The sequence below is a fragment of the Chelonoidis abingdonii genome, chromosome 1 (genome assembly GCF_003597395.2).
Source record: "Chelonoidis abingdonii isolate Lonesome George chromosome 1, CheloAbing_2.0, whole genome shotgun sequence".
NCBI lineage: Eukaryota > Metazoa > Chordata > Testudines > Testudinidae > Chelonoidis > Chelonoidis abingdonii.
In genome coordinates, this window is record NC_133769.1 from 110,599,191 (window position 1) to 110,624,031 (window position 24,841).

General features: G+C 43.8%; 1 protein-coding gene across 1 annotated transcript in view; it reads left to right on the top strand.

Annotated features, from left to right (window-relative positions):
- The window catches only part of TMEM178B (transmembrane protein 178B), a 367,714-nt gene that overhangs the window by 314,811 nt on the left and 28,062 nt on the right, over positions 1–24,841 (top strand). The window contains exon 3 of the mRNA XM_032783190.2: positions 13,670–13,807. Coding sequence (XP_032639081.1) covers positions 13,670–13,807 — 138 coding nt within the window. The remainder of the gene's footprint in view (positions 1–13,669; positions 13,808–24,841) is intronic.

The following is a 24,841-nucleotide window of genomic DNA, read 5'->3' on the forward strand; positions in this document are numbered from 1 at the left end:
TAGCCATAAATCACCACTATATGTTCATCAGAATGGACTAAATTACACATTTTTCATAATGGGTTATAGAATTGAATTAAAAATGAAGGACTGTAATGTGATACAGAGCTTTTTTGCACCTAGGTCACTTTTTCAAATCTATTTACATAGCCTTGTCATATTGTTATCTGAATGCGTCACAAGCAATATATTTTCAACTCCTGTAAGATGGAGAAGTATTATTCTCCTCTTACAGGTAGGGAACTGAGAATCAGAGAGATGATGGATCTGATTTTCAGAGGTGATGAGCATGCACAACTCGAGTTGATGTCACTGTGAACAGCGAGTGCTCAGCACCCTTGAAAATCAGGTGACTTGCCCATGGTCACACGAGAAATCAATGGCAGAGCCAGGAAGTGCACCCAGATCTCCTGAATCCCAATCTAGTACTTTCACCACAGGATCCTCCTCTTTCTCAAGTCCAGGTTGGTACCTGACTGGAAATTGCCCTGCCATCTCCTGGCTGGGCTCTTTATTGGTTCATGTGCCCTGAGCTAATAGTCTAGGGAGCAGAGTTCCTAGAAGATAGGAGTTCACATTGCAGAAACCACCCTCACAAATTACACACAGGATTTGGTTCGGTGAGGTGCTAGAAACCTCCCCACATAGTCCATGAGCTTTTGAACACCCTCAACTCTCACCATCTTAGAGGAAGCAGAGGCAGCTCAGCACTTCACATTAAGTTCTCATTACCTTACAGAATTTGGCCTTAACAGGCACCTTTGTTGGCTGTCTCAGTAGACTGCCTGAGCACTGAATGGCCCTGGAGACAAAACTCACCCCTCACCCCAAGAGGGGCCGCTCCAGCTCATGGTTGAGGTACATTGGCCGGGCAGTGTGGTGAAGCCTGCACTGATCCTTTTCCCTGGTTAGTTGATAAATAGAGGAATTCAATTTTCAGGGCTGCCAATCCCACACCTTTCCCCAGCGCTAAATTCACTTTACAAGAAAGAATGTGTTCTTTGCTCTGAGACCCCAAGCCTATTCCAGCTTTCTTCCAGACTATTAGAGAATACAGAAGAATTTCCATTTAAAAAGCAAAGTTTTCCACACAGCCTCTCCTGCGACCAGCAGAGCTAGAAATGCTGTGGAACAGAGATAGCACAGTGGGAGCAGGGAAGGGAGTGCACCACACCCTCCTATTGCAATCACTCTGTCCAATTTAAAGTGCTGTTGCCCAGCTGCAATGCATTCCTCCTTGGCCAGCAGAGTGGAGCATGTGATGTGGTTCCTCAAAGGTCAGACAGTTGTAAAACTCTCTACCTTCAGTTGTAAAACCCTCTACATCAGTTCAGAGCTGCATCTAATCTTCCTTAAACTTCCGCTGTACAAATGCAGCCTTCGTGCATCGACCTCCCTAATGTCCATATCAGAAAGTCTCTTGAAGACAAATCCTTCTCTTCAGTCCCTGATGAGACACTTCCTGTCTTTTCTTTTTTTCCTCTCACATACCCACCCAGATGTCTTTTTTGCCTTCTTTCTTTTATTATTGTGTCAAGAGACTCTTTTCATTTCCACCATGTCTCCCATGTCTCTTCCTGCACGCCCACTCCCTGCACTATGGACCAAAAGCCAAGAGTGAGAGTGGGACCGCAGGTAGGGCTGCCAGCCATCTCAAATTTCTCAGGGCCCCCTGCTATTAGCAGGTCTGTCCCATGTCCTTTGAGAATAGGTTGCAGAACATTAGCAAATCCCAAAGGTCATCTTTATTTGGGAGCCTGCTACCATTCGGGTGCACTGTGATGAGAGTACATAGGGACGGGGAGTCAAGACGGTGCATTGCAATCTGGAGTTTTTGTCCTGAAGCTCTATAATGATACCAATCCTAGTCATGCCGTATTATTCAACATCTGTCCAAAGCTGTTGGGATTGCTGGGGAGACAACATGGGCTGAAGTGCCAGCAGTACACTGGTGACAGCCAGCTCTCTGTCTCCTTTACATCAGATATAAACACTGCAGTCTCCCAGTACTCACAGTGCCGAGCCATAACCAGCACCTAAATGCAGAGCAGCTGGCTGAAGCTGAACCCAGGCAAGGTTGAGATGGTTCTGGTAGGGAGAGAGGAGCACCTCAAACAACTTGTCTCCTCTAGTAATGGCAGTTGCCTTCAGACAGTTTTGTCCAGTGGCTGTCAACCAGGGATATCTGTATCCCTGGAGGTACACAAAGGTCTTTGAGGGGGTACATCAACTCATCTAGACTTTTGCCTACTTTTACAACAGGCTACATAAAAAGCACTAACAAAGTACAGAATAAAATTTCATACAGACAATGACTCGTTTATGTACTATACATTGAAACGTAAGTATGATATTTATATTCCAATTGATTTACTTTATATGGTAAAAATGAGAAACTAAGCAATTTGTCAATAATAGTGTGCTGTGGCACTTCTGTATTTTTATGTCTGACTTTGTTAGCAAATAGTTTTTAAGTGAGATGTGACTTGGGGGTACGCAAGACAAATCAGACTCTGAAAGGGGCACAGTAGTCTGGAAAGGTTGAGAGCCACTGGTAGTCAGTCTGCAACCTCTGGGTCTCTTTGGACTCCTCAGTGCTATGGGATACACAAATAGCCTGCTGAGAAAAAAATGGGGACTTGTATTTGCACCGATCAGAAGACTGAACCCTGTCCAATGAGATGCAGACCTGGCCACGGTGATTTGTGCATTTGTGACATCCAGGCTTGGTTATTGTAACTCATATCTAGAAATGAAGCCACATCACCTGAAAAAGCTCCACCTGGTAGAAGAGGCAGCTGCTTATGAACACAGGTCACCATGAACACAGCTTTCTGGTGCTCCTATTTCTGAACTAGTTCCCCACTGAACACAAAGTTCAGTTCATTGGCTCTGTTCTGAAGTTCAAATCCTTCCTTGGGATTGGCCTCAGGTGCATGAGAGATTGCACTCTCACACAATAGCTACATTCCACTGGGAAAAGGAAACTATCATAATGATGAGGCTCAAAGAACGCAGAAGACAGAACTTTCACAGGAGTTTGACTTAGAATATGGAACTCAGTGCCACAAGAGATAGTGACCGCGGACTCAGCACATTCCCAACTAAATGCAAAACTCATCTCTTTGATTTGCTTTTCTTTCCTAATGATCTTAGCAGAGTCATACAGACACATAAAACCCCAAACAAAAGAACCTTATAAACTAATCAAGCTGTTCTTCCTGCAAGATGGAAAAGAAGAGAGGGAGAGAGAGTGTTATTGGTGTTTCTATTTTTGAATAGTTGTGGGAGTGCTGAGACACTCTGGTGCAGGGTGGTTACTAGGTAAGCACCTAGGCAGACAGTTCCTCATGACAAAAATTAAAAACTTGTCAGAATTTCCATAAGCCCAACCGCACCATGTCTGACAGAGCTCAGCCTGACTAGTGTGAACCACAACCAGGAACAAAAGTTTGTGACTAACATATCTACATTAGTTAACACGGGTTAAATGTTTGGCAAGTGTTACAACAGGACCAAAACTCTAGTCTAGACAAGACCTTTGTGTTTTTCAGATGAAATCTTAAGAAAATCTTCTGTGCATTTCTCTAAATACCTCTCTGCAAAAAATTCCCATTTTGCTGGTGTTATTTGTGTTATAGTATACTTTCCTCAATCTGAACATTGGAGTCCAAAAATGAGGTACTAGCATGAATTCTTCTAAGCTTAATTACCAGCTTAGATCTGATACACTGCCACCAGTCAGGACTCTGACTGTCTGATAAACTCTGGTCTCCCCAAAACCTTCCCTGGGAACCCCCAAGATCCAGACCCCCTGGATCCTAACACAAGGAAAGTAAACTCTTTCCCTCACCAGTGCCTCTCCTAGGCTTTCCCTCCCTGGGTTACCTTGGAAGATACTGTGATCTAAACTCCTTGAATCTTAAAACAGAGGCTTCCACCTCTACTCCTCCTCTCTCCCCTCACCCAGAGGCAATACAGATTCAAGCTCCGGGAATCTAAAACAAAGAGGAAATTTATCATTCCCTTCTCCCCACCAATTCCACGGTGAGTACAGACTCAATTTCCTTGAGCCTCAACTAGGGAAAAATCAAACAGGTCTTAAAAAGCAAAACTTTTAATAAAAAGAAAGAAAAAAAGTACAAGTTATCTCTGTAATCTAGATGGTAAATATTACAGCGTCTTTCAGCTTATATAGACAATAGAGAAAAAGCTTTCTCCAGCAGAAATACAATTTAAAATACTTTTAGCCAAATACACATTAAAACTCTACCAGCCAGATACACAGTTGCAAATACAGAAACAATCACAAGACTATAACCGCCTTTCTACTCAATACTTACTATTCTGAATATATAAGAGACTGTAGCAGGGAGATTGGCAGAAACCTGGTTGCACCTCTAGTCCCTTCCAGGACTCAGAGAGAACAAAGCAAAACACAAAAACCACCAACAAAGGCTTCCCTCCACCGAGATTTGAAAGTATCTTGTTTCCTGATTGGTCCTCTGGTCAGGTGTTGCAGGTCACTGTTTGTTAACCCTTTACAGGTGAAAGAGACATTAACCCTTAGCTGTCTGTTTATGACAATTTGCCTGATTCCCCTCTCCCTTCCAGAAGTGGCTGCATTTCAGTGGGTTTGAATATACATTTGTGAATCACTTTGTAGTGAAAGGTCCTGTGTATAAATGTAAACTATTATTATTTATATTAAAACAGGTTTTTCTTGTTATTGCCGTTTTGTAGGAACCCTTATTTTGCAAAATGAGATTCCAAGAGCAGCAATTGTGCAAAAAAGGAACTCAGAGGTGAATACATTTTGATGGTGTTTCAGGCAGACTGGAAGCATTTCTTCCATTATCTTGCTGTTCACAGAATGAAAAACACCAAACCAGCATTTAAACTATGAGATGAGCAAGCCACAAAATGCACAGTTAAAACCACCTCCAGTAGTGCTGATTTACCCAGTGTGATTGAGTTCTGCTGGTGATGGTGCTAAATCCGAGGTCAGTGTAGAAATGACTGTTTCACACATCTCCTGCTTGATAGCAGTGTGCTCTGGAGTGGAGGAAAGGGGAAGGACTATTCCCTGTGGCTGATTCTCCTAGCAGAAGTTTGTGGTTTAGAGTACTGTGGGCCAGATGGTCAGCTAATATAAATAAGCACAGCTCCATTGAAGTCAGTGAACCTTGCTCTTGGATCATGTGAGAGAATTTACAGTTGTAGAAGAACTTGTGCAGGGATCTGCTTAATTTAACTGTATAATAGACGTACCCCAGCAAAGGACGGGTGAGATGTCTGTGATTCCGGTGTCTCTCTGGATAAACATAAACCAATATAGCTAAGAAAAATTTGAAGTCAGTCTAAATCTGGGAGGATCATGGATTAGAATGACCTAGTATGGAGGCTTACATTGTCCCAGTCCATTTCTGATTTATAACACAAACCCTAGACACCTAGGCCTAGCTGGGCACAGCAATCTGATTCAGATTAGTCTTTGATCCAGGGGGCGGGAGGTTTGAGAAAGAGGAGCAGTTACACCAAGAGTCCATTCTTGTGGCATAGAAATTTCCTTTAGGATCTTCTCCCTCTAGGGCCTGCACCCAGAGCCTATTTCAGAGTGTGGGGCGAGGGAAGAGGGTAAACAGTATAGCACAGAATACCTAGCCCATTCTTTATAGCAGCTGTACCCTTCTTATTGATTATAGCAAACTCTGGGTGCAATTCTGCATCCTGAAGTCAGAAGGATGCTCTTGTGGTTAAAGCACTCACCTGAAACTCAGGTGATCTAGGTTCACTTCCTGGCTCTGCCACAAATTTCCTGTGTCATCTTGGGCAAGATTCTTAATCTCTTTGTGGCTTAGTTTCCCATCTTTAAAACAAAGCTCACATTTTCCCTCCTAACAAAGCTGTTGCAAGGGGAAAAAAATTCTAATGTTTGTGAGATATTCAACTCCTGTGGTTATAGAGAGGCAAACAGGTATCGATGGGAGAAAAACTGAACCCTCATGATTTCACTTGTGATTTCAAAAGAGAGAATGAAACATCGATGGTCAAAAAGGCACTCTGATTTTTCCAAGTAACAACACTGATTCAAAACATGTTCCGTTTGTGGTTACTGGGGTGTGAAACTTCCCGCACATTATGACATTCAAGCCAGAGCAGCATAACAACCACAGATGGACAGATGTCTGGCTGAAAGCAGAGGGAGGGGCATTTTCAAACTCACAGCAAGAAGATCCTACCCATGCTATTTAGAGAAAATAAATCTGCATCAGCTTCTCTTTTGCCTCTCATTACACCCAGGAAACCTGTAGAATAAATGTTCTCCAGCTGAGGCCTGCAGTGCTGTTAGGGAATGCATGGAGTCTTGTGAGATTTTTTTAGATCTCTCTTCCCAGCATTGTGCATGAGGTTGATAGCTCTCAACCCTCTCATCTCAGCTTCATGTCTGAGACTTGAGACTATTCTATCCCTCCTCTCGCACATTATTAAATGTGAGCTTTGAGGCTCTGGCTCACAGCCCACATCATCATCACGCATGAACTCCATCCCAGCCCCTTCCCATCTTCCTTGTGCCAAGTATGAGGCTGGCATTGTTGCTTGTCATACACACCAGCAGCATTGTGCATGGGTGTGACTTTTGAGGATCACCCAGACCAGCAAGAGTTCTGTCATCTCCTGCATGTAACTTTGTGTGCCTTCATTCTATGCTGCTATGCCTCAGTGCTCTGATACCGGTAGCCAGCCCACAAACACAACGGTCTAACCCAGGCTATCACCAGCCTAGTTACTCCCTGTAGCGCCCCCAAATCCTCTTCCAGTCCACAGTCTCCTCAAATCTGTCCACCCTGAGTCCTTAACTATGAGACACTGGGCCTTTTGCCTTCTGCTTCATCACCCCCAAAGGTATGAAACCCACTCCCAGTTACAGGCTCCACCCACACTCTGCCCCCACAACCCTGCCCTTGATCTGCCTCTTGCTGCTCCCGCTCTGCTCCCTCCCCTAACACCGCACCCTCACTCTGCCTCTTCCCACCCCCACTCCGCCTCCTCCCTCAAAACTCCCTCCACCCTCCACTCCCTCCTTTCCACTCACCCAAGTGCCTCCCACCTGCCAAACAGCTGATTGGAGACCAGCCCAAGGCCAGAACCACTGTGGCTGGTGGGTGCAGGCTCCCCAAAAAATCATGAGATTTTAAAAAGTAATACATTTTGGGTGTTTTTTGATTTGCCTCTGGTTTTTGAGCTTTTAGGGTTCATACTTTTTTGTAGAAAGAAAGAAAGAAAGAAAGAAAGCTGAGATTCTCAGATAACCAAATGACTCCAGGAGCTGGGACTTTAAGAATAACAAGAAACATCACAAGGGAACAAGCCTAGGGAACAAGACCCAGTGAGACACAAACCACTTGTGCATTTAGAAACAAAAAAATTCCCTAGCAAAGCTTTCTACAAAGCTGCACATGAAAGGAAAGAGAAATGCATTGATTTTCTGGAGCAGCGCCTCCAGCAGGTGTAGGTTGTAATTTAAATTCTCAGGCAGTTGGCCCACAGTTTGTCAGGAGACAATGGAGCAACAGCCTGAGCAATCTCTCCCATCTCTTTACAGAGTGAAGGCATAGTTCCCAGAGGTGCATACGCAGGTCCTCTGCAGGGCCAGAACTAACATGAAGCAATCATTGAACTAAACAAAGTGATTCTCATCCCTTTCCATATCATAGCCCTATATTAACAACAGAAAAATCATTGTCAAGACTTCCCTGTCATCAAGCCATGAAGAAAGGGAGAGCGGTTGTGACCCCCTGAGGTCATGACCCCCAGGATGAGAACCCATGCCCTAGTAAACCACTGGGACTAGTAGCCAAACAGTTGATGAATTTGAAATTGAATTACACATTATACTACTTACCAAATAAATGCAGTCATAACCAGTTTTATGATAACATATAACCACACTCCTAAAAGATGTAATTAGTTTTAGATATTATCATATGTAGAATATAATAGCATAACATTGATTATGTTGTAAAAGTGGATTCATGAGTGCTACAGTCTATGTACCTGCTGCAGTGTCAGGAACTGTGGGATGGTAACCCATAATGCAGTGCAAGGCATGCCATATGTGGACGGAGGGAAAGCAGTGAACCTGAAAGAGTCTGGCTAGCATAGGACATGCTACACTACTGCAATTCGCAGTGGTTCAGTCCCACTGGCACAAGTTTCAGCAATGCATTTCTCTAATGTAGATGCACCTTCGGTCAATCAGGTTTCACTCTCCTGAGATATCACAATCCTACTTGTTCTCCATTCATCCAGAGGGTCTTCTAAGAAAAAATAGTGTATGGCGAGATCTGAATTTCAAAGTGTAAAAAACAAATAAAAAAACCTTTTAAAAAATCAGAAACATTCAGGATGTGTTTAAACATCAGAAGGAAGCATCAAAGGGCACAAACACAGTTTTGTTTGCTTTTTCAGGATACCTTTACACAAGAAAAATCACCAAAGCTAACCAAACTTGGGCAAAATTCCATCATATTGCTCCTATGCCCTGCTGTTTATTGACATCAGAGCCCTCCCATTCCCATGACCACAACAAGGAGAGCTTAATGAGGCCTTAAGGATCCTGAGGCCAGTTTTGTTAAACATCTTCATTAATGATTTGGATGATGGGATGGATTGCACCCCTCAGCAAGTTCATGGATGACACTCCCCCCTAAGCTGAGGGGAGAGGTAGATACGCTGGAAGGTAGGGATAGGGTCCAGAGTGACCTAGACAAATTGAAGGATTGGGCCAAAAGAAATCTAATGAAGTTCAACAAGGACAAGTGCAGAGTCCTGCACTTAGGGCAGAAGAATCCCATGCACTGCTACAGGCTGGGGACCCACTGGCTAAGTGGCGGTTTTGCAGAAAACGATTACTGGGGATTACAATGGATGAGAAGCTAGATGTGAGTCAATCAGGGGCGGCTCCAGGCACCAACATGCCAAGCGCGTGCTTGGGGCGGCAAGCCACGGGGGGCGCTCTGCCAGTCACCGCAAGGGCAGCAGGCAGGCTGCCTTCGGTGGCATGCCTGCGGAGGGTCCGCTGGTCCCGTGGCTTTGGCGGACCTCCCGCAGGCTGCCGCCAAATCCGCGGGACCGGGGACCTCCTGCAGGCAAGCCACCGAAGGCAGTGTGCCTGCTGTATTTGGGGTGGCAAAATGCCTAGAGCTGCCCCTGGAGTCAACTGTGTGCCCTTGTTGCCAAGAAGGCTAACGGCATACTGGCCTGCATTAGTACGAGCATTGCCAGCAGATCGAGGGAAGTGATTAGTCCCCTCTGTTTGGCACTGGTGTATTGCATCCAGTTTTGGGCCCCCCACTACAGAAAGGATGTGGACAAATTGGAGAGAGTCCAGTGGAGGGCAACGAAAATGATTAGGGGGCTGGGGCACATGACTAATGAGGAGAGGCTGAGAGAACTGGGCTTCTTCAGTCTGCAAAAGAAAAGAATGAGAGGGGATTTGATAGCAACCTTCAACTACTGAAGTGGGTTCCAAAGAGGTTGGAGCTCGGCTGTTCTCAGTGGTGGCAGATGACAGAACAAGGAGCAATGGTGTCAAATTGCAGTGGGGGAGGTCTAGGTTGATATTAGGAAAAACTATTTCACTAGGAGGGTGGAGAAGCACTGGAATGGGTTACCTAGGGAGGTGGTGGAACTCCATCCTTTGAGGTTTTTAAGGCCCAGCTTGACAAAGCCCTGGCTGGGGTGATTTAGTTGGTGTTGGTCCTGCTTTGAGCAGGGGGTTGGACTAGATGACCTCCTGAGGTCTCTTCCAACCCTGATCTTCTATTATTCTATTCTCTGATGCAAAGCAAAGCCTTGATTTTTCTACCCTTCCTTCCTTGCCGAGTAGCATTTAAACAAACCAATAATAGTAATAATGCCACTACTATAGGCCTGTGCCTAAGGGAGACAGGCTTCCATTCTCTGGCCTCCTCTTTTCTAAACAGCCGGACAGTGCTGATTCAGTGATGCGCTGCATTAACTACTTTCCCATGGAAGAATCACTTTGAATAGACTTGTTCTTAACATTGACATCCTGAGAGCTCTGCTAGGTGAGGAGTGCCAGGGAGATATTGTCAGACAGGCGAGAGCTGTTTATGCAAACAACTTACAAGTCCCCTTTCCTGCCATTGCAATTTGCAAATGGTGCCCTCTAGGGGTGGTCGTGGCGGGACAGAAACTGAACTGGTTTTGAACAAAAAGGAAGTTTATCTTTATTTTGTAGTTCTTCCAGATGAGCCTAGTGGAAGGCCTTCTGAGAGGAGAGTTGCTGGGAGGAGGAAGTGGTGGGAATTTTTAAATGAGCTGAGGGAAAATTCAGGGGAAGTGGAGTTTTAAACAGAACATAAATAAAACTTTTCTGCTTGATTTTCAATGTCAGCCAAAAGTTAACCTTTATCAAGTATGGGCCACTTCTCCTTTTCCATAAGAGGACTTAGCCCAGGATTGTAATGAGGTTAATAGACTGCAACTTGGTGCTGAGAAAAGGAACCCCAGTGCTGATACCTCTCAGGTAGGGTGATCAGATGAAATGAACCCCAGCACTAGAGACACTCCTACAAGTTGGATCCAGGAGTCTAGGTCCTGCATCTGCTCCCATTTAAGTAAGTAAATGGCAAAACTTCTAATTTCAATGGGGAGAAACAGGCCCTTTGTTTGGCAGGTGAAATAAGAAAGAGATCCTGCTGCACTCCCACACCCCAGTCCTCTGGAGTTTCTCAGGGGGTGTCTACACAGCAAAATCTGCATGGGCGAGCTACCCACATTAGCTTGAATCCAGCTAGTGCAAGTAACAATAGCAATGAAGACAGGTCAGAGTAGACTAGTAAGCTCAGTACATACCAAGCGTCTGAGTTGGGCTTGTATTATCCACATTGAAGCCCATGTGTAGATATACTCTGAGAAGTGGCTCTGTCAAGACAGTCAGCGGGCTGGGTTTTTGAGGGTTAACTCCCAGCTAGAATGTAGAGGCAGTTTAGGGAGGCATTCCTCTCATGGAGCAGAATAAATACTGCTGAGGATATTTAGGCCAAACACTTAGGGGTGTTGGGCTCTGTCTTCACAAGGAAAAACAGTTTGTTCTTAACTTGGGTTAAAGTCAAGGGTCTCTTGTGAACAACACAGACAATTATGCAGTGGTTTTGTGATACATGTACTGAGGCTTTAAAGACAAGGAACAGATCAGCAAACCCTTTCCTTTGACACCTGTATTAGGATTTGAACCCATGGGTTAAAAGCCAGTATGTCAACCTACTCTGCCACTGAAGATGGCTACTCAGATTCTTCTTCAGTTAAAAAACAATCCCTCTGACAACCCTCAGAGGACCAGATACCAGTACAGGTGCTTTGGTTCTGTAGGAAATATCTGGTTTTCCTGCACCAGGGACCTCCTAAATATATTCAAATACTTTGGACTCTCTTTTCACTTTTGCTTATTGGTCATCAGGGCCACCAGGAAAAGTTTCTCTAAGTAAGACAGAAAGTGGGAGTCTGAGACTTGTCTTTTGTAAGAGAACCTGGCAATCTTGAGCTCAGTAGTGATCCCTCTGTCCTAGGAGTAAGGATCACTGTCTCTGTAAAACAGTCTCACTTACACAACAACCACAACAAAAGTGACAAGGAGACATGAGATGGTGACAACATCATTGATGCATGCTAGCATTACATGCATAGGGGAATTTGTGTTCTACAAGCTGAACTTGCACAAATGTTGTGGGACAGGGAGCCAGGTGAAAATCTGAACTGTCTGGCCAGATCCCAGGATGGGTGAGAAGCTTAGGCCGATGGCATTAGTTGTCCTCGTGATCCATTGTGGCAAAGAGAAAATAGAGAATTGGAGCTGGTCTGTGGGAGTTAGTCACCACTATTGCAGGCCAGCTTTTCCCTCGCCCCAACCAAGGAGAAAAGCTATCCTAGACCCAGTGGCTGATTCATTGTTTTCAAATCCCCCTTTTGCATCCCTTCCTCCCACATGCATTCTGTTATTTGAAAGAAGAAGAAAAATCCTCTGCAAGTAAAATGTGCTTCAAGTGGGAGGGAATGTGTTTGTGGTGCTGCCTTGTGTGGAATTTTTCCTGTGTGTGGTGAGTATGACCGTGCATGCATATGTGTAGCTGAAAATAGTTAAATGTTCATTTTAATGGAAGTGCCCCCACTCTGGCTATCTGATCTGAGGGTGTCAAGGAGCTCATTGACTCTAGCAATCCTTGAAGTTTCAGTAGCCATGTAGACACTATAGCTTCACATTTCACACTGGAAATAGCGGTGAAAATGTTTGATTTAGCTCCTGTGTGCGGGCAGGAGATGGCAGTGCAGCCATCCCTCCTTTTTTGGAGAATCCTGCTGTAGGACATGGGAAAATTTTAATTGGAATGTTTTTTCTTCCACTCTGTTTTGCTCCTATGAAATGCTCATAACTGTTGTGTCATGTCCTAAAGCAAGCCACAGTGCTGACAGGTTCTGTGCAGGCATGCATGTAACACGCACAGTTGTGGTGATGCGCCTCATTCCTAATCTTTAGTGTGGCCAGATGCTTTATTTCCAGGCACCTGCCCTTCCTTAGCTCTGCCACTGCTCTTCACTCCTGACTGTAGCACCAAAACACCTCCCCACCAAAAAGGCATTTGAAATATTCGCCATCCAAAGCCAAAGGAGGGAAAAAAGTGTCTGCTCCGTGCCACAATCCTTTGTATATAAGGTACTTATATGGCCCTCATCACCGTGATAGCTGAACACCTCACAGTCTTTAATATATTTATCCTCGCAGCACCCAGGTGAGGTACGGCAATGCTATTATCCCCTCTTTACAGGTGGGAAACTGAGGCCCAAGGGGAGACTACAGGTATGTCTACACTGCACACGCTTTACAGTGACATGTAGAGTACATGCTCTGCAGGCTATCTTGCATGGGTATAAATAGCAGTGTAGATGGTGAGGCATTGCTTAGGCAAGGTAAGACACACCTGAACCCAGTGGATATCTACCCTACCTGGCTGTCTACATGCCCGAGCAGTGCCTTCCAGATCTACACTGCTATGCTTAGCAGCATAGTGTCCTATTCCCGGAGCCTTTCCCCATCACAGGGAAAGTAGTTGGCAGGGGGGAAAGGCTCTGGCAGTGGGAGGGCAGCGTTTCAGCAGCTCTCTGCTGCTGAAGCCTTTCTCTATGCCAAGGAAAGACTCCAGGTATCGAGGAGGCAATGGGGAAAGGCTCCAGCAGTTCCCCACTGCTGGAGCCTTTCCCCACTGCCCTCCCCCTGACATGTGTAGCTACAAACCACAGTGTGGACTTAGCCTGCTTTTCATTGCGGCACATAGCTATACATACCCTACACATCACCACCAGTGGTGTATAGTGTAGACATACCTTAAGTGATTTGATCAAGGTCACACAGGAAATCGTTAGCAAAGCAGGAAAAGGAACCCTGGTCTCCCAAGTCCCAAGCTAGCTCCCTCACCACTGGACTGTCCTTCCTCTGTATCATCATGACACAAATCCTACTGTGCCGACCACTCACAACGCTGTGCAAAAGAAGGTAGATGTTTGGGTTAGAGTTCTTATGAAGAACTGATCAGAATAACTTATCGAATTTCACAAGCATCTTATTGTTCTCTCTTCCACTTTGCAGATCTGCGTAGGATGACGGCTGGCTTTATGGGCATGGCTGTAGCCATCATCCTCTTTGGATGGATTATTGGGGTGCTGGGGTGCTGCTGGGATCGAGGCCTTATGCAGTATGTAGCAGGGCTTCTCTTCCTCATGGGAGGTAAGGATGTTGTTTTGCAAAGAAATGTCTTCTGCCTTTCTGCATCTTATATATGGTTTCAAGGTTGTCTGAAATGCCATGATGTCTGATTTGATTCTGATCTTCCATACATGTAAATCAAGAGTGACATAACTGAAGCCAATGGTGTTTGTGTAAATGAGATCAGAGTCAAACCCCGCAGGCAGAGCTGGGTGAGTGACTCAGAATAAATAGTTTATTTATCGATTTAGTCCTTTTTTTTGCACATGGTTCTTTGATGATGAGATCACGATTTCAACAGATTTGCTTCTTATTGCTCACTTGTGTCATGTTGTGGTGCAGATAGGAGTAAGGAGCACAGACAGGCATGTCTAGTGTCAGCAGAGGTAAGTGCGTTAGTAGTGATAAACTGGAAATGACACAAATAATCATTCCCCTTCTGGGTACAGTGGGACCAACAACATTAGCACTCTCCATGCCTATCGACACAAACTTGTATTCAACAAATGTTCTGTGCAAACACACTTCAGCCTGTGGACGCTTGCAAATTGTTCACTGTGAGGACTCAGTACTTGCAATGTTATGGAAAATAGGTCTGTTGAATTAAGTGGATATGATTTTTTATGAGATTACGAGTTTGGTTGATAAAGGTAACTATTGATATAACATGCTCAGATATCTATAAGAAGTTTGACTTAGTACTCTGGGATGGTCTGATTAAAAATTAACACTATACAGAATCAATGTCACACAATATTAAATGGATTAAAAACTGGCTAACTGATAGATTTCAAAACAGAGTTCCTAATGGGAAATTATTACTGACTGGAAGTGTTTCTGTGTGGGTGGCATAAGAATCATTTTTTGGCTCAGTCGTGTTTAACAATTTTATTAGTGATTTGGAAGAAAACAGATCATTACTGATAAAGTTTGCAGATGACACAAAGTTTGGTACAGTGATCAGTAACAATGGGGACAGATCACTTATCCAGAGCAACCTGGATCTCTTGGTAGACTTAGGACAGTCAAACAACAAGCATTTTGATACAGCTAAATGAAAGGTCATACATCTTGGAATAAAGAATATAGGTCACAGAAGAGAGGACTGTAACTTGGAAGGCAATGATTCTGAAAAGATCATAGTGTATAACCAGCTGAATGAGAGTTTCCAATGCAATGCTGCGGCTAAAAGGGCGAACACAGTCCTTTGAAATATAAATGAGAATATTAAGTTAGAGTAGGGAGGGAGTGTTATCTCTACACACAGTATTAGAGAGGCCATTGCTGGAATACTGCATCCAGTTCTGGCATCCATGTTTTTAAATGGATTTTGAAAGATTGGAGCATGTTAAGAGAAGAGCCACAAGAATGATTTTAGGTCTAGAAAATGTGCCTTGTAATGAAAGACTTAAGCTCAATCTCTTTAGCCTGTGGAACAGAAGGTTAAGAAGCAACTTGGTCGTGGTCTAGATTCTAGAATTACCTACATAAGGAGGAGAGATCTCATACTAAAAGGTTCTTTAGCCTGGTAGACAAAGGAAGAACAAGATCTAGTGGATGGAAATTGAAACTAGGCAAATTCAAACTGAAATAAGATGCATTGACTGTTTTATTAAATCTGACAAATAGTGAGGTGCTTGTAATAAAAAGGTGTTGTTAAGAGACTGAACTTTTTTTTCTGGTCAGTCATAGTTACATGACATGAGTCAGAGTTACAGAAGATTATTCCCCTGTCATGTGGCATGGATAAGTAGCCACAGACTCTAGTGGCTACTGTTACATACTCCCTGACTTTTTTAAAGTCAAATACAAATGAAATATCACCCCAAAATAACAACCACAATCTGAAACAGTCAATGAATAAAACAGACAGATAGAGACATCTAGGTTGGAGGTCAGGATATTCAATATCTGTCAGTAACTACCATCTCTGAACCTCTGGCTTTCTGATCACATGGTCTCTTCTTGTTCTCATACTAGTGTCTACTGCAGAGGTCAGGTTAGCCACTGAGATGAATCTGCAACTTGGAGCCTATTTATTGCTCTTGGTGTTTTTCCACTAACAGTGACTTGATGGGCAGGTGTTACTTCTGTCAGCACATGAGCATTGTCAAGTAGTATTCTAGTGGTTGTCCTAAAAAAGCAGAGAGTCAGTGTTCTCCATAGTTTTATTTGGCTGTTCTAAGAACCTGCAGGGCTAAAATCTGGGACCAGGAGGCTTCTGGGCCACTGATGTTGCTGCAGCACCACGGGAGGGTTAAGCCATGAGAGGACCCTGTGAAGCTAGGCTTGACAGGCACTACCACCCAGCAGCGGCTGAGTGGCAGCCCCTCACAGCCCACTGATTGGCTGATGCCAGTAATTAAACGAGGAAGCCGACATGAGGAGCTGTCTGAGCAATGACACAGACTGATAGCCTGCTTCCACTCCAGACCCTGCTTCTGGCAGATGCTAGACTCTGGCTCTGACCCTGGTTTGTCCTTGATGTCACTATTCAATTGCTGTTGGAAACCTAGTGCCTGACCTTCCTGGTATGACTTCCTGGTATCTGGACCTGGCTTGACTCCGACCTTGCTATCGCAACTTGGTTCCTGACCCTGACATCCTGGCATTCTGACCTGGCTTGCTCCTGACCCCGCTACTTGTCTTCCGATCTCAGCAGCTAGCCCATGTGACTGTGCATAGTAAGGACCTGCTTGATCTAATAAATCAGAAGAATGGCCAAATGAGTTATGTGTGAATTGTGGGCCATTATCTGTTATTAGCTCATCTGGAATCCCATGACAAGTAAATGGTGATTTGCGATGTGTTATTACATTGTTATTCAATGTGTCTTGCAACAAGTTAAAAAAATTCACTAGTAAGAAGTCATCTTTCCTGTTTAGTTCAAATGTATCTATACCAACAGAGATCAGGAATCTCTCATGGCCTCTGGGGTTATTTTGCAGTCTATTTATTGCAGATTTCACACTTGGATACCTTATCTTTGATGGCAGCATTTGCTTGGTCATAATAGGATTTTTTAGCCTCTCTTCTTACACTTCTAAATACCCAGATGGGCGCTGTGAAATATGTATAGCATTTCTGACCTCATGCTGTTCAATCTGAGAATCTTTTCTTTGATATGCGGCAGAATATTATGCCATCTCTTGTTGATCATTTTTACCCTAATTCAGCAGATCATTTTTACCCTCGGCCAGCAGATCATCAACAGTTACTTCCATCCCATACAGAGTCTTAAAGATCTGGGGCATGATGGGGAAAATCTGGCCCCGCTGAAATTAATAGAAAAATTCCAGTGGACTTCAGTGGGGCCAGAATTTCACCTGATGCCTTCATGCACGTCAGAGTGCTGAGACAATCCCAACAGGAATTTTCTTAAACATATATCGACCAAAAGAAATGAAAGGCAAAGAGTTTTATACTTTATATATTGACTCAGACCTGCCTTGACTTGCATCAAAACCTAAATATTTAGAGGTCCTCTAGACATGAACCCTATATCAGTTCTCAGGGGGTAGCACTCATGTTTGGTGCCCTAACTCAAAACTTTTGACTTTGTCCAAATTCTTAACTTGTTTGGCTTTATTACAGTGGCCGTCCTGATCATTCCAGTTAGTTAGTGTCTGTTCACTCAACAGCATCTAGTTTTACCATCAGGTCAGGTTCAGCTTTCATTTTCTCTTTCAGTGCTAATGAGGTGTTATGTGGTTTGGTGGCACACTAAGGTCTCTATCAATGTGAACTCTTATATTGTCAATGCATCCCACTTCCCTCAACACCTCATCAAGTTATTTAAGAATATATTTTGTGTTCTGGACAGTTAGGATGACCTGATGTCCCAATTTTATAGGTACAGTCCTGATATTTGGGGTTTGTCTTATATAGGCACCTATTCCCTCAACTCCCATCCCAATTTTTCACACTTGCTATCTGGTCAACCTGTGGACAGTAGACAAGTTAATCACCCATTTGATCATCTGCATTTGCAGCCTACTCTCTACCCCAGGCATACATGGGGTTTTCTCTTTCACTGTTTCATACTCTGCTGAGTGATAGTGCTTACACAGATGTGCAAATGTAGCTTTGTCACATAGGTTAATTTGTGCCCACTGTATAAAACATTTTTTTAATTTTAATGTCAGTAGTCTCTCTCTCTCTCTCTCTTTCTCTCTCTAGTAGGTGTGTGTGCTAAGTTTGATTACATTGCACTTAGCTCTATTTTGAGCTTCACTTTTTTGTTAATTTATTTCCAGTGTCAAAAATAATCTGTTGCAGAACTTTCCTTTGCAAATGTATTAAGAGACCCAACAAAGAACTCTATTATTGTCAATTTCATGATCTTCATCAGAGCTGTGTTCTTCAGCTGTACAATCATGAATATATTTTGCTTTTGTATTTGTTTTCAATTCATACTGAGAACAACACACTGTTGCAAAATAGTTTTTTATTGCTAGGGCCCTACCAAATTCACGGTCCATTTTGGTGAATTTCATGGTCACAGGATTTTAAAAATCATAAATTTTATGATTTCAGCTATTTAAATCAGAAATTTCATGGTGTTGTAATTGTAAGGGTCCTGATCCAAAAAGGAGTTGTGGGGGGGTTGCAAGGTTATTGTAGAGGGAGTTGCAGTACTGCTACCCTTACTGCTGCTGGTGATGCTGCCTTCAGAGCGGGTCAGCTGGAGAGCGATGGCTGCTGGCTGCGAGCTCAGCTCTGAAGGCAGAACCACTGCCAGCAGCAGCACAGAAGTAAGAATGGCATGGTATGGTATTGCCACCCTTCTGTGCTGCTGCCTACAGAGCTGGGCCCTCAGTCAGCAGCCACCCAGCTCTGAATGCAGCAGCGCACAAGTAAAGAATGGCATGGTGTGGTATTGCCATCCTTACTTCTGTGCTGCTGCTGGCGAAATGCTGCCTTCAGAGCTGGGTGCCTGGCCAACAGCCGCCACTCTCTGGCCACCCAGCTCTGAAGGCAGGACAGAAGTATGGGTGGCAATACTGCAACCCCCCTAAAATAAACTTGTGACCCCCCCCAACTCTCCTTTGGGTCAGGATCCCCAATTTGAGAAATGTTGGTCTACAGATTTCACGGGGGGAGCCCAGATTTCACATCTGGGATGCATTTTTCATGGCCATGAATTTGGTAGAGCACTGTATATTGCATAACATAGCACCCTTTATGATGACCACTTTTTCATCATGTTATTACAATCACTTTTATTGCAAACAAATATGCTCTCTGCCATTTGTTTACCCTGGTAGTATCTATTTATGCCTTAATATACACTCTAATTAGAGATGCACTTTTGTTTTTTCACTGTTTGTTAACACTGTCATTGGAGAAGCACAGTTTTCACTTGTTTTGCAAATATTCACTATTCATTGCAAAGTCACGTCTAGGTCTTGCAATAACGTGGCTTTGAGCCAGATATCAGTTTTACCTTCAATAACTCAGTCTATCGTTAGCAAATAGACAAATTATTCCATCTTCTAAATGTCCCTGTTTGCACAATTTAGCTTTAGTATGCAGTGTTGTCACAAAATGATCAGAGGTCTCACCTCGCAGCTTATTCCTTGTCTTTTGCATGTGACATTCCTCGGTGAAATAGACTTCAGGACATTTTTAAATGGCCTTATCTAGCAATCTGGAGTACCTTCTGGATCCCACTGGAAGGTACTATTGGTCTCCAGGGCTTGTTGGCCTTCCCCATGTAGCAAGTGTGGTGGATTTCTTCCTGTCTAATTTTTCTGTATTAGCACTTGCTTCTAGGAACATGTGGAAGTGCTTCAATCCCTTCCCCCAGTGATATGCCAATCTGAGGACTTTGGGAGCTCTGACTGGTTCCATCTTCACCACAGATTTAGTTTTCTTCTGACACCACACAGGAGTGCTGCTAAGTGACTTATCCTTACTGTCTGGCCCTAGTCACATGATATGGGTCAGGGTTACAAATGCTTTACATACCCCTTCCCCATATCAGTAATCAATACCCACTTTCCCCTGTGGCTGCTGTTACAGGAGTGATAAGCAGACAAAGAAGAAGTGTGACAAAAAAGAAAGTCAAGGATCAGTATGCAGGTTGCCAGCACAATTTGGTGTTTTCTTCCAGATATGCCAAGCAGGGATGTGTGTTAAAGAAAACACCCAACCAGGTATAAGTATATGAGATTCTACTCACATCTGTTTCTGCATTCTGGTCTGGGAAGAGGGTGGTGCCCTCTTCTGGTGCCCAAAGCAACATATGAATAGTGCATGTCGCACTGTTGCAAGGGACTGGCGGGAATACAGTACAGCCATGTGTAGCATGCCAGTGTGCATCAGTGCCAAGTGGCTTCCAAAAAATCACTGGTACTATCCAAGCTCTCAGTGAGCAGGATGACGCTGAGGAAAATAAATCACCTGGCAAATAGAAATCTCAGGATCAGGGCTGGCTCCAGGGTTTTTGCCGCCCAAGCAGTGGGGGGTAGGGGGGAGCTGTGATCAGCAGCAGCTCCACCGCGCTGCTTTCTTCTTCGGCGGCAATTCAGCGGCAGGTCCTTCTCTCCGAGAGGGATTGAGGGACCAGCTGCCGAAGAGCTGGACGTGCCGCCCCTTCCCCTTGGCCGCCCCAAGCACCTGCTTGCTGAGCTGGTGCCTGGAGCTGGCCCTGCTCAGAATAAACTGACTACTGGTATGTGGGGTAGAGAGAGAGAGTGTGGATAATTGCTAACAGTTTAGGTAGGTTTATATATCAGAGCTCTTGTGTGTATCAGTCTGTCTCTTTGTAACACACATGCATATCCTCCTCTAGCTCACCAAGTACAGGCTTGTCTTCAAGAAGTCCAAGGTTATGCATTGTATCGCCTATGCCTGTGCGGTGCATATCTGCAATTAAATGACAACTGCAGTGTCTGTGTATGCAGCCACGAATGGGTCCTTTGGATCCCAAATTTAACCTACATTGAAACTTGCATATGATGGTGAACAATAGGGCCTTTATTCCACTTGTCTGTGGGCTCCATCTCACAAAAATAATAATTCTACTGCTAATTGATTTGTCAAACAAAATGTAGGGATTTAGTAAAAACAAGCATGTGGCAAAGCCCTGTGATTGATCTCTCCAAGGCAGATATGAAGTACCTTGATGGCAGCTACCAAGGAGAGGCAAGAAGGGAAAAAACTGAGACAGGATGAAACTCCATGGAGTTCAGCTAAAAATGGCAGAGGCTAATGCAATTTCTTTTTTTAGCAACTTTTTATGTGGCAAAATGGTCGTGATCTCTATTTATTCTTTTTGTTGCATCTCTTATAGTGGTCACAGCAGAAACAGTTGCTATGGTGAAAGCTGAAAACGCTTTCCATTATGAGATTCTGTTTTACATGCCTATAACTTTTCATAACATTCTCGTTTGGGAATCCAATTTCTCATGCTTGTTCTCGTCTCAAAGATGAATAATTTTGGGAAGCTTATACAAAATCTTTTCATCCATTTGTGAGTGATGGCAGATACATACACTTACACACATCCCCTTTCAAATAGAACTACATAATCAATGGCTAAAACATAAACATTGAAGAAGGGCATAAATGTAGTCTTCACTGAGGAATGGTGCCTTTCCTTGGTTTGACAAATGGTAGCTGTGGTTTGACAAAGTTCAGAGCATTTCCAAATGCTGAGCATGCTCATTTGAATTTGTCCATGACACTGGGAGACGTTCACTTAAAAATCGGCGCCGGGTGCATGCATGCGGTGCTCAGGAAGCGCATGTGTAATACCACCACAGGACGGTCACATAATTAACACCTATATGTGGTTTAGACACTAGAGGGGGACAAAGAGCTACTCTGTATGTGCACATCTTGGACACAGACCTTTCAAAACTGGTTAACAGGCAGGAGTGTCCCCTCCCTTTTCGTTACCCTGTTAATTTTGATTTTTTTTTTTTTTACTCTTTTTTTGCATTTTAAAATTATTTAAGGCCTTGAAGTGGTGTAAGCAGCTTAAATTGATCTGAAGTCTTGGACTGGTTTAAGCTTTTTAAGATTAAGGCCATAGATTGCATTAAGCTGCAAACAAAAACGGAACTGGTGAGCTGGCCAGGGGCTCTTATGTTACCTTAAACATTTTTTAATCTGTGCACTGACAGGGATATATATGTACAGGTATGGAAATGCATATTTATCCTGAGAGACTAGCAGTCACCAATCATCCTTTGGTCAACTAGTGCCTGTCAGCTATGGAATGAGGCATTTCATTTCTTTATTTCCTTTTTTCACCAAGAAAATAAAAATCTAGAAAATTAAATAGTTATACCTACTCTTCCCCACACCCTTCTCTCCCCCCAGTTTTAATGTTAGGAAATGCAAAAGTTAAGGTCAATTGTACAACAAGAAGATATAAGACAGTGTCATAATACACATTCCTGAAGGACACAGTTAAGGTAGCAGATTAGTCTTAACATTTCTTGACTTCCAAGAGCTTCACTCTGCAGCCTTATTGTTGCGTTTCACACAGGTTTTGCATTTTTTTTAAATAATATCACCCAGTTTCAAAAGTAGACACTTTGAACAATGAATGTGAAACACTGCTTTCACTGAGATTGCTTCTGTAAATCACTCTGTATCCTCCATTGTAGTGCCCTTTTGTAACTTCCTACAATACTCCTCCTCAAGGAGGGATCGCAACACACATCTCGCCACCTACTGTAGCATCAGTTCACTTGTGGGACTGTGTGTCTTCCTTCTGGCAGAAACACAGTTTTCACTAAATGATTTGCACAGAACATCGGAAATGGAGCCTAATCTTTATGCCGATACCAACAGGCACAGCACTTTAAAGTGAAAACCTAAGAGTTTATGTCTACATTTGGAAATTGGGGGTGAGGGGTTGAAGCAGTGGTGGATTCCAGTCCAATCCCAGAGGTGTAACACAGGTGGTGTTCATGTAATGCTTTTAACAGAAGGGATGGATCAGTAACTGCAGCTGGAGAATTTAGTGTCAACTCTGTAGCATTTGATTGCCATAGAAACATTAGCTGACCTCAAAGACAAACTTCAAATGCTTTCTTTTTGTGGTTCATTTCTGCTGCTCCTAGACATGCACTCACACCGCAAAGAAAAAAAAAACACCACAAATAGTTATGGCATCTTTGTATCAGATCACACATGAACTCTGGCTTTTTGTGGTGCAGAGATCTGACAGTAGCCGTGTGTGAGAGAAAGAGAGAGTGTATACAACTGTCACGGATCCGCAGGATCAGTGCTATGACCCCAGATTTGACCTCCAACAGCATCTGCAGGGTTATTCGCACAGTGTTGAACAAACAGAAGGGTTTATTAGTCAGCTGGAACACAATATAGAAAGTCCTTGGTGAGCATAGATTAAAGAAAGTTACAGCATGGTTCGTTCTTTGTAGCTCAGAGCCTTAGCCAAGTGGTGTCCCATTGGTTCCCGCTCTGTCCCCTCTTTGTTGAAGTTCCTGGGCCAGTTCCACCTATCCCTTCCTCAGTCCTTTGTTGTCCAGCTGGTCAAACATGGCTAGCTTCCTGTGGAGGGGTGGGCCATCCCTAGTCGTTAGCTGTTAGGAAGCAAATGTCCCAGTGTTTGGCTTTTCCAATGTCTACATGGACTCCCCAGTGTCATGGGCCCCAAACTCAACACAGCGAGGTGTCAGTCACACCTGCCTGGTTGCATGCTCAAGAGTAAATAGCCCTTTTCTACCCCCTAGGTGACAATGCAGGATATGAGGGTAACTGAAGCACAGGGTGTCATAAACAGATAGCTAAGGGTTAATGTCTCTTTCACCTGTAAAGGGTTAACAAACAACACCTGACCAGAGGACCAATCAGGAAACAAGATACTTTCAAATCTCGGTGGAGGGAAGCCTTTGTTTGTGGTTTTTGGGTTTTGCTTTGTTCTCTCTGAGTCCTGGAAGGGACTAGACGTGCAACCAGGTTTCTTGCCAATCTCCCTGCTACAGTCTCTTATATATTCAGAATAGTGAGTATTAAGTAGAAAGGCGGTTATAGTCTTTTAAATTGTTTTTCTTTATTTGCAGATGTGTAGTTTGCTGGAAGTGTGTTAAATTGTATTTTGCTGGGGGGAGGCTTTTCTCTCTGGTGTCTATAAGCTGAAAGACCCTGTAATATTACATCTTGTATTTACAGAGATTTCTTATTTTTTCTTTCTTTTATTAAAACCTTCCCTTTAAAGACCTGTTTGATTTTTTCCCCAGTTGAGGCTCAAGGGAATTGAGTCTGTACTTACCAGGGAAGTGGTGGGGAGACAGGGAGAAAGAAGGGAGGGGGAAGGGGGAATCCCTTTGTTTAGATTCACGGAGCTTGAATCTGTATTGCCTCTGGGTGAGGTGGAAAGCCTCTGTTTTAAGATTCAAGGAGTTGAATCCCAGTGATCTTCCAGGGTAACCCAGGGAGGGAAAGCCTAGGAGAGGCACTAGTGAGGGAAAGAGTTTACTTTCCTTGTATTAAGATCCAGGGGGTCTGGGTCTTGGGGGTCCCCAGGAAAGGTTTTGGGGAGACCAGAGTTTATCAGGCACTCAGAGTCCTGATTGGTGGCAGCGTATCAGATCTAAGATGGTAATTAAGCTTAGAGGAATTCATGCTAGTAGCTCATTTTTGGACTCTAAGGTTCAGATTGAGGAAAGATACTATGACACAGGGTTCATAAAAAGTATTGACAGAAAATTCCCACTCTATCACAACAACCCATTGCCCTTTACTTCTGATTGGGATCGGCCACTTTCCTCAACGTGTCCTATATTAGATTGCTGAGTCAGTTCATCCTGGTTTTGCAGCACAGGCATTTTTTCACGGCTCTTGGTTTGTTTCTTTTTAAAGTAGGCCAGATAGCTAGAGAGAACCCTAAAAATGCTCACTCCCAAGGCCAGCGTGCACTGGGAGAGATGTGGAGGCAGCACACTTGGCCCCCTGGGGAGATGAGAAAGCAGGTAATGCCTCGTGCTGCTCGCCAGCAAATAATTTGGCCTTTGGCTCTGGGGAGAGTCTGTGTAGCCCCTTTCTTTTGGGAGGACAGTAGCTCTGCTGTGAAGA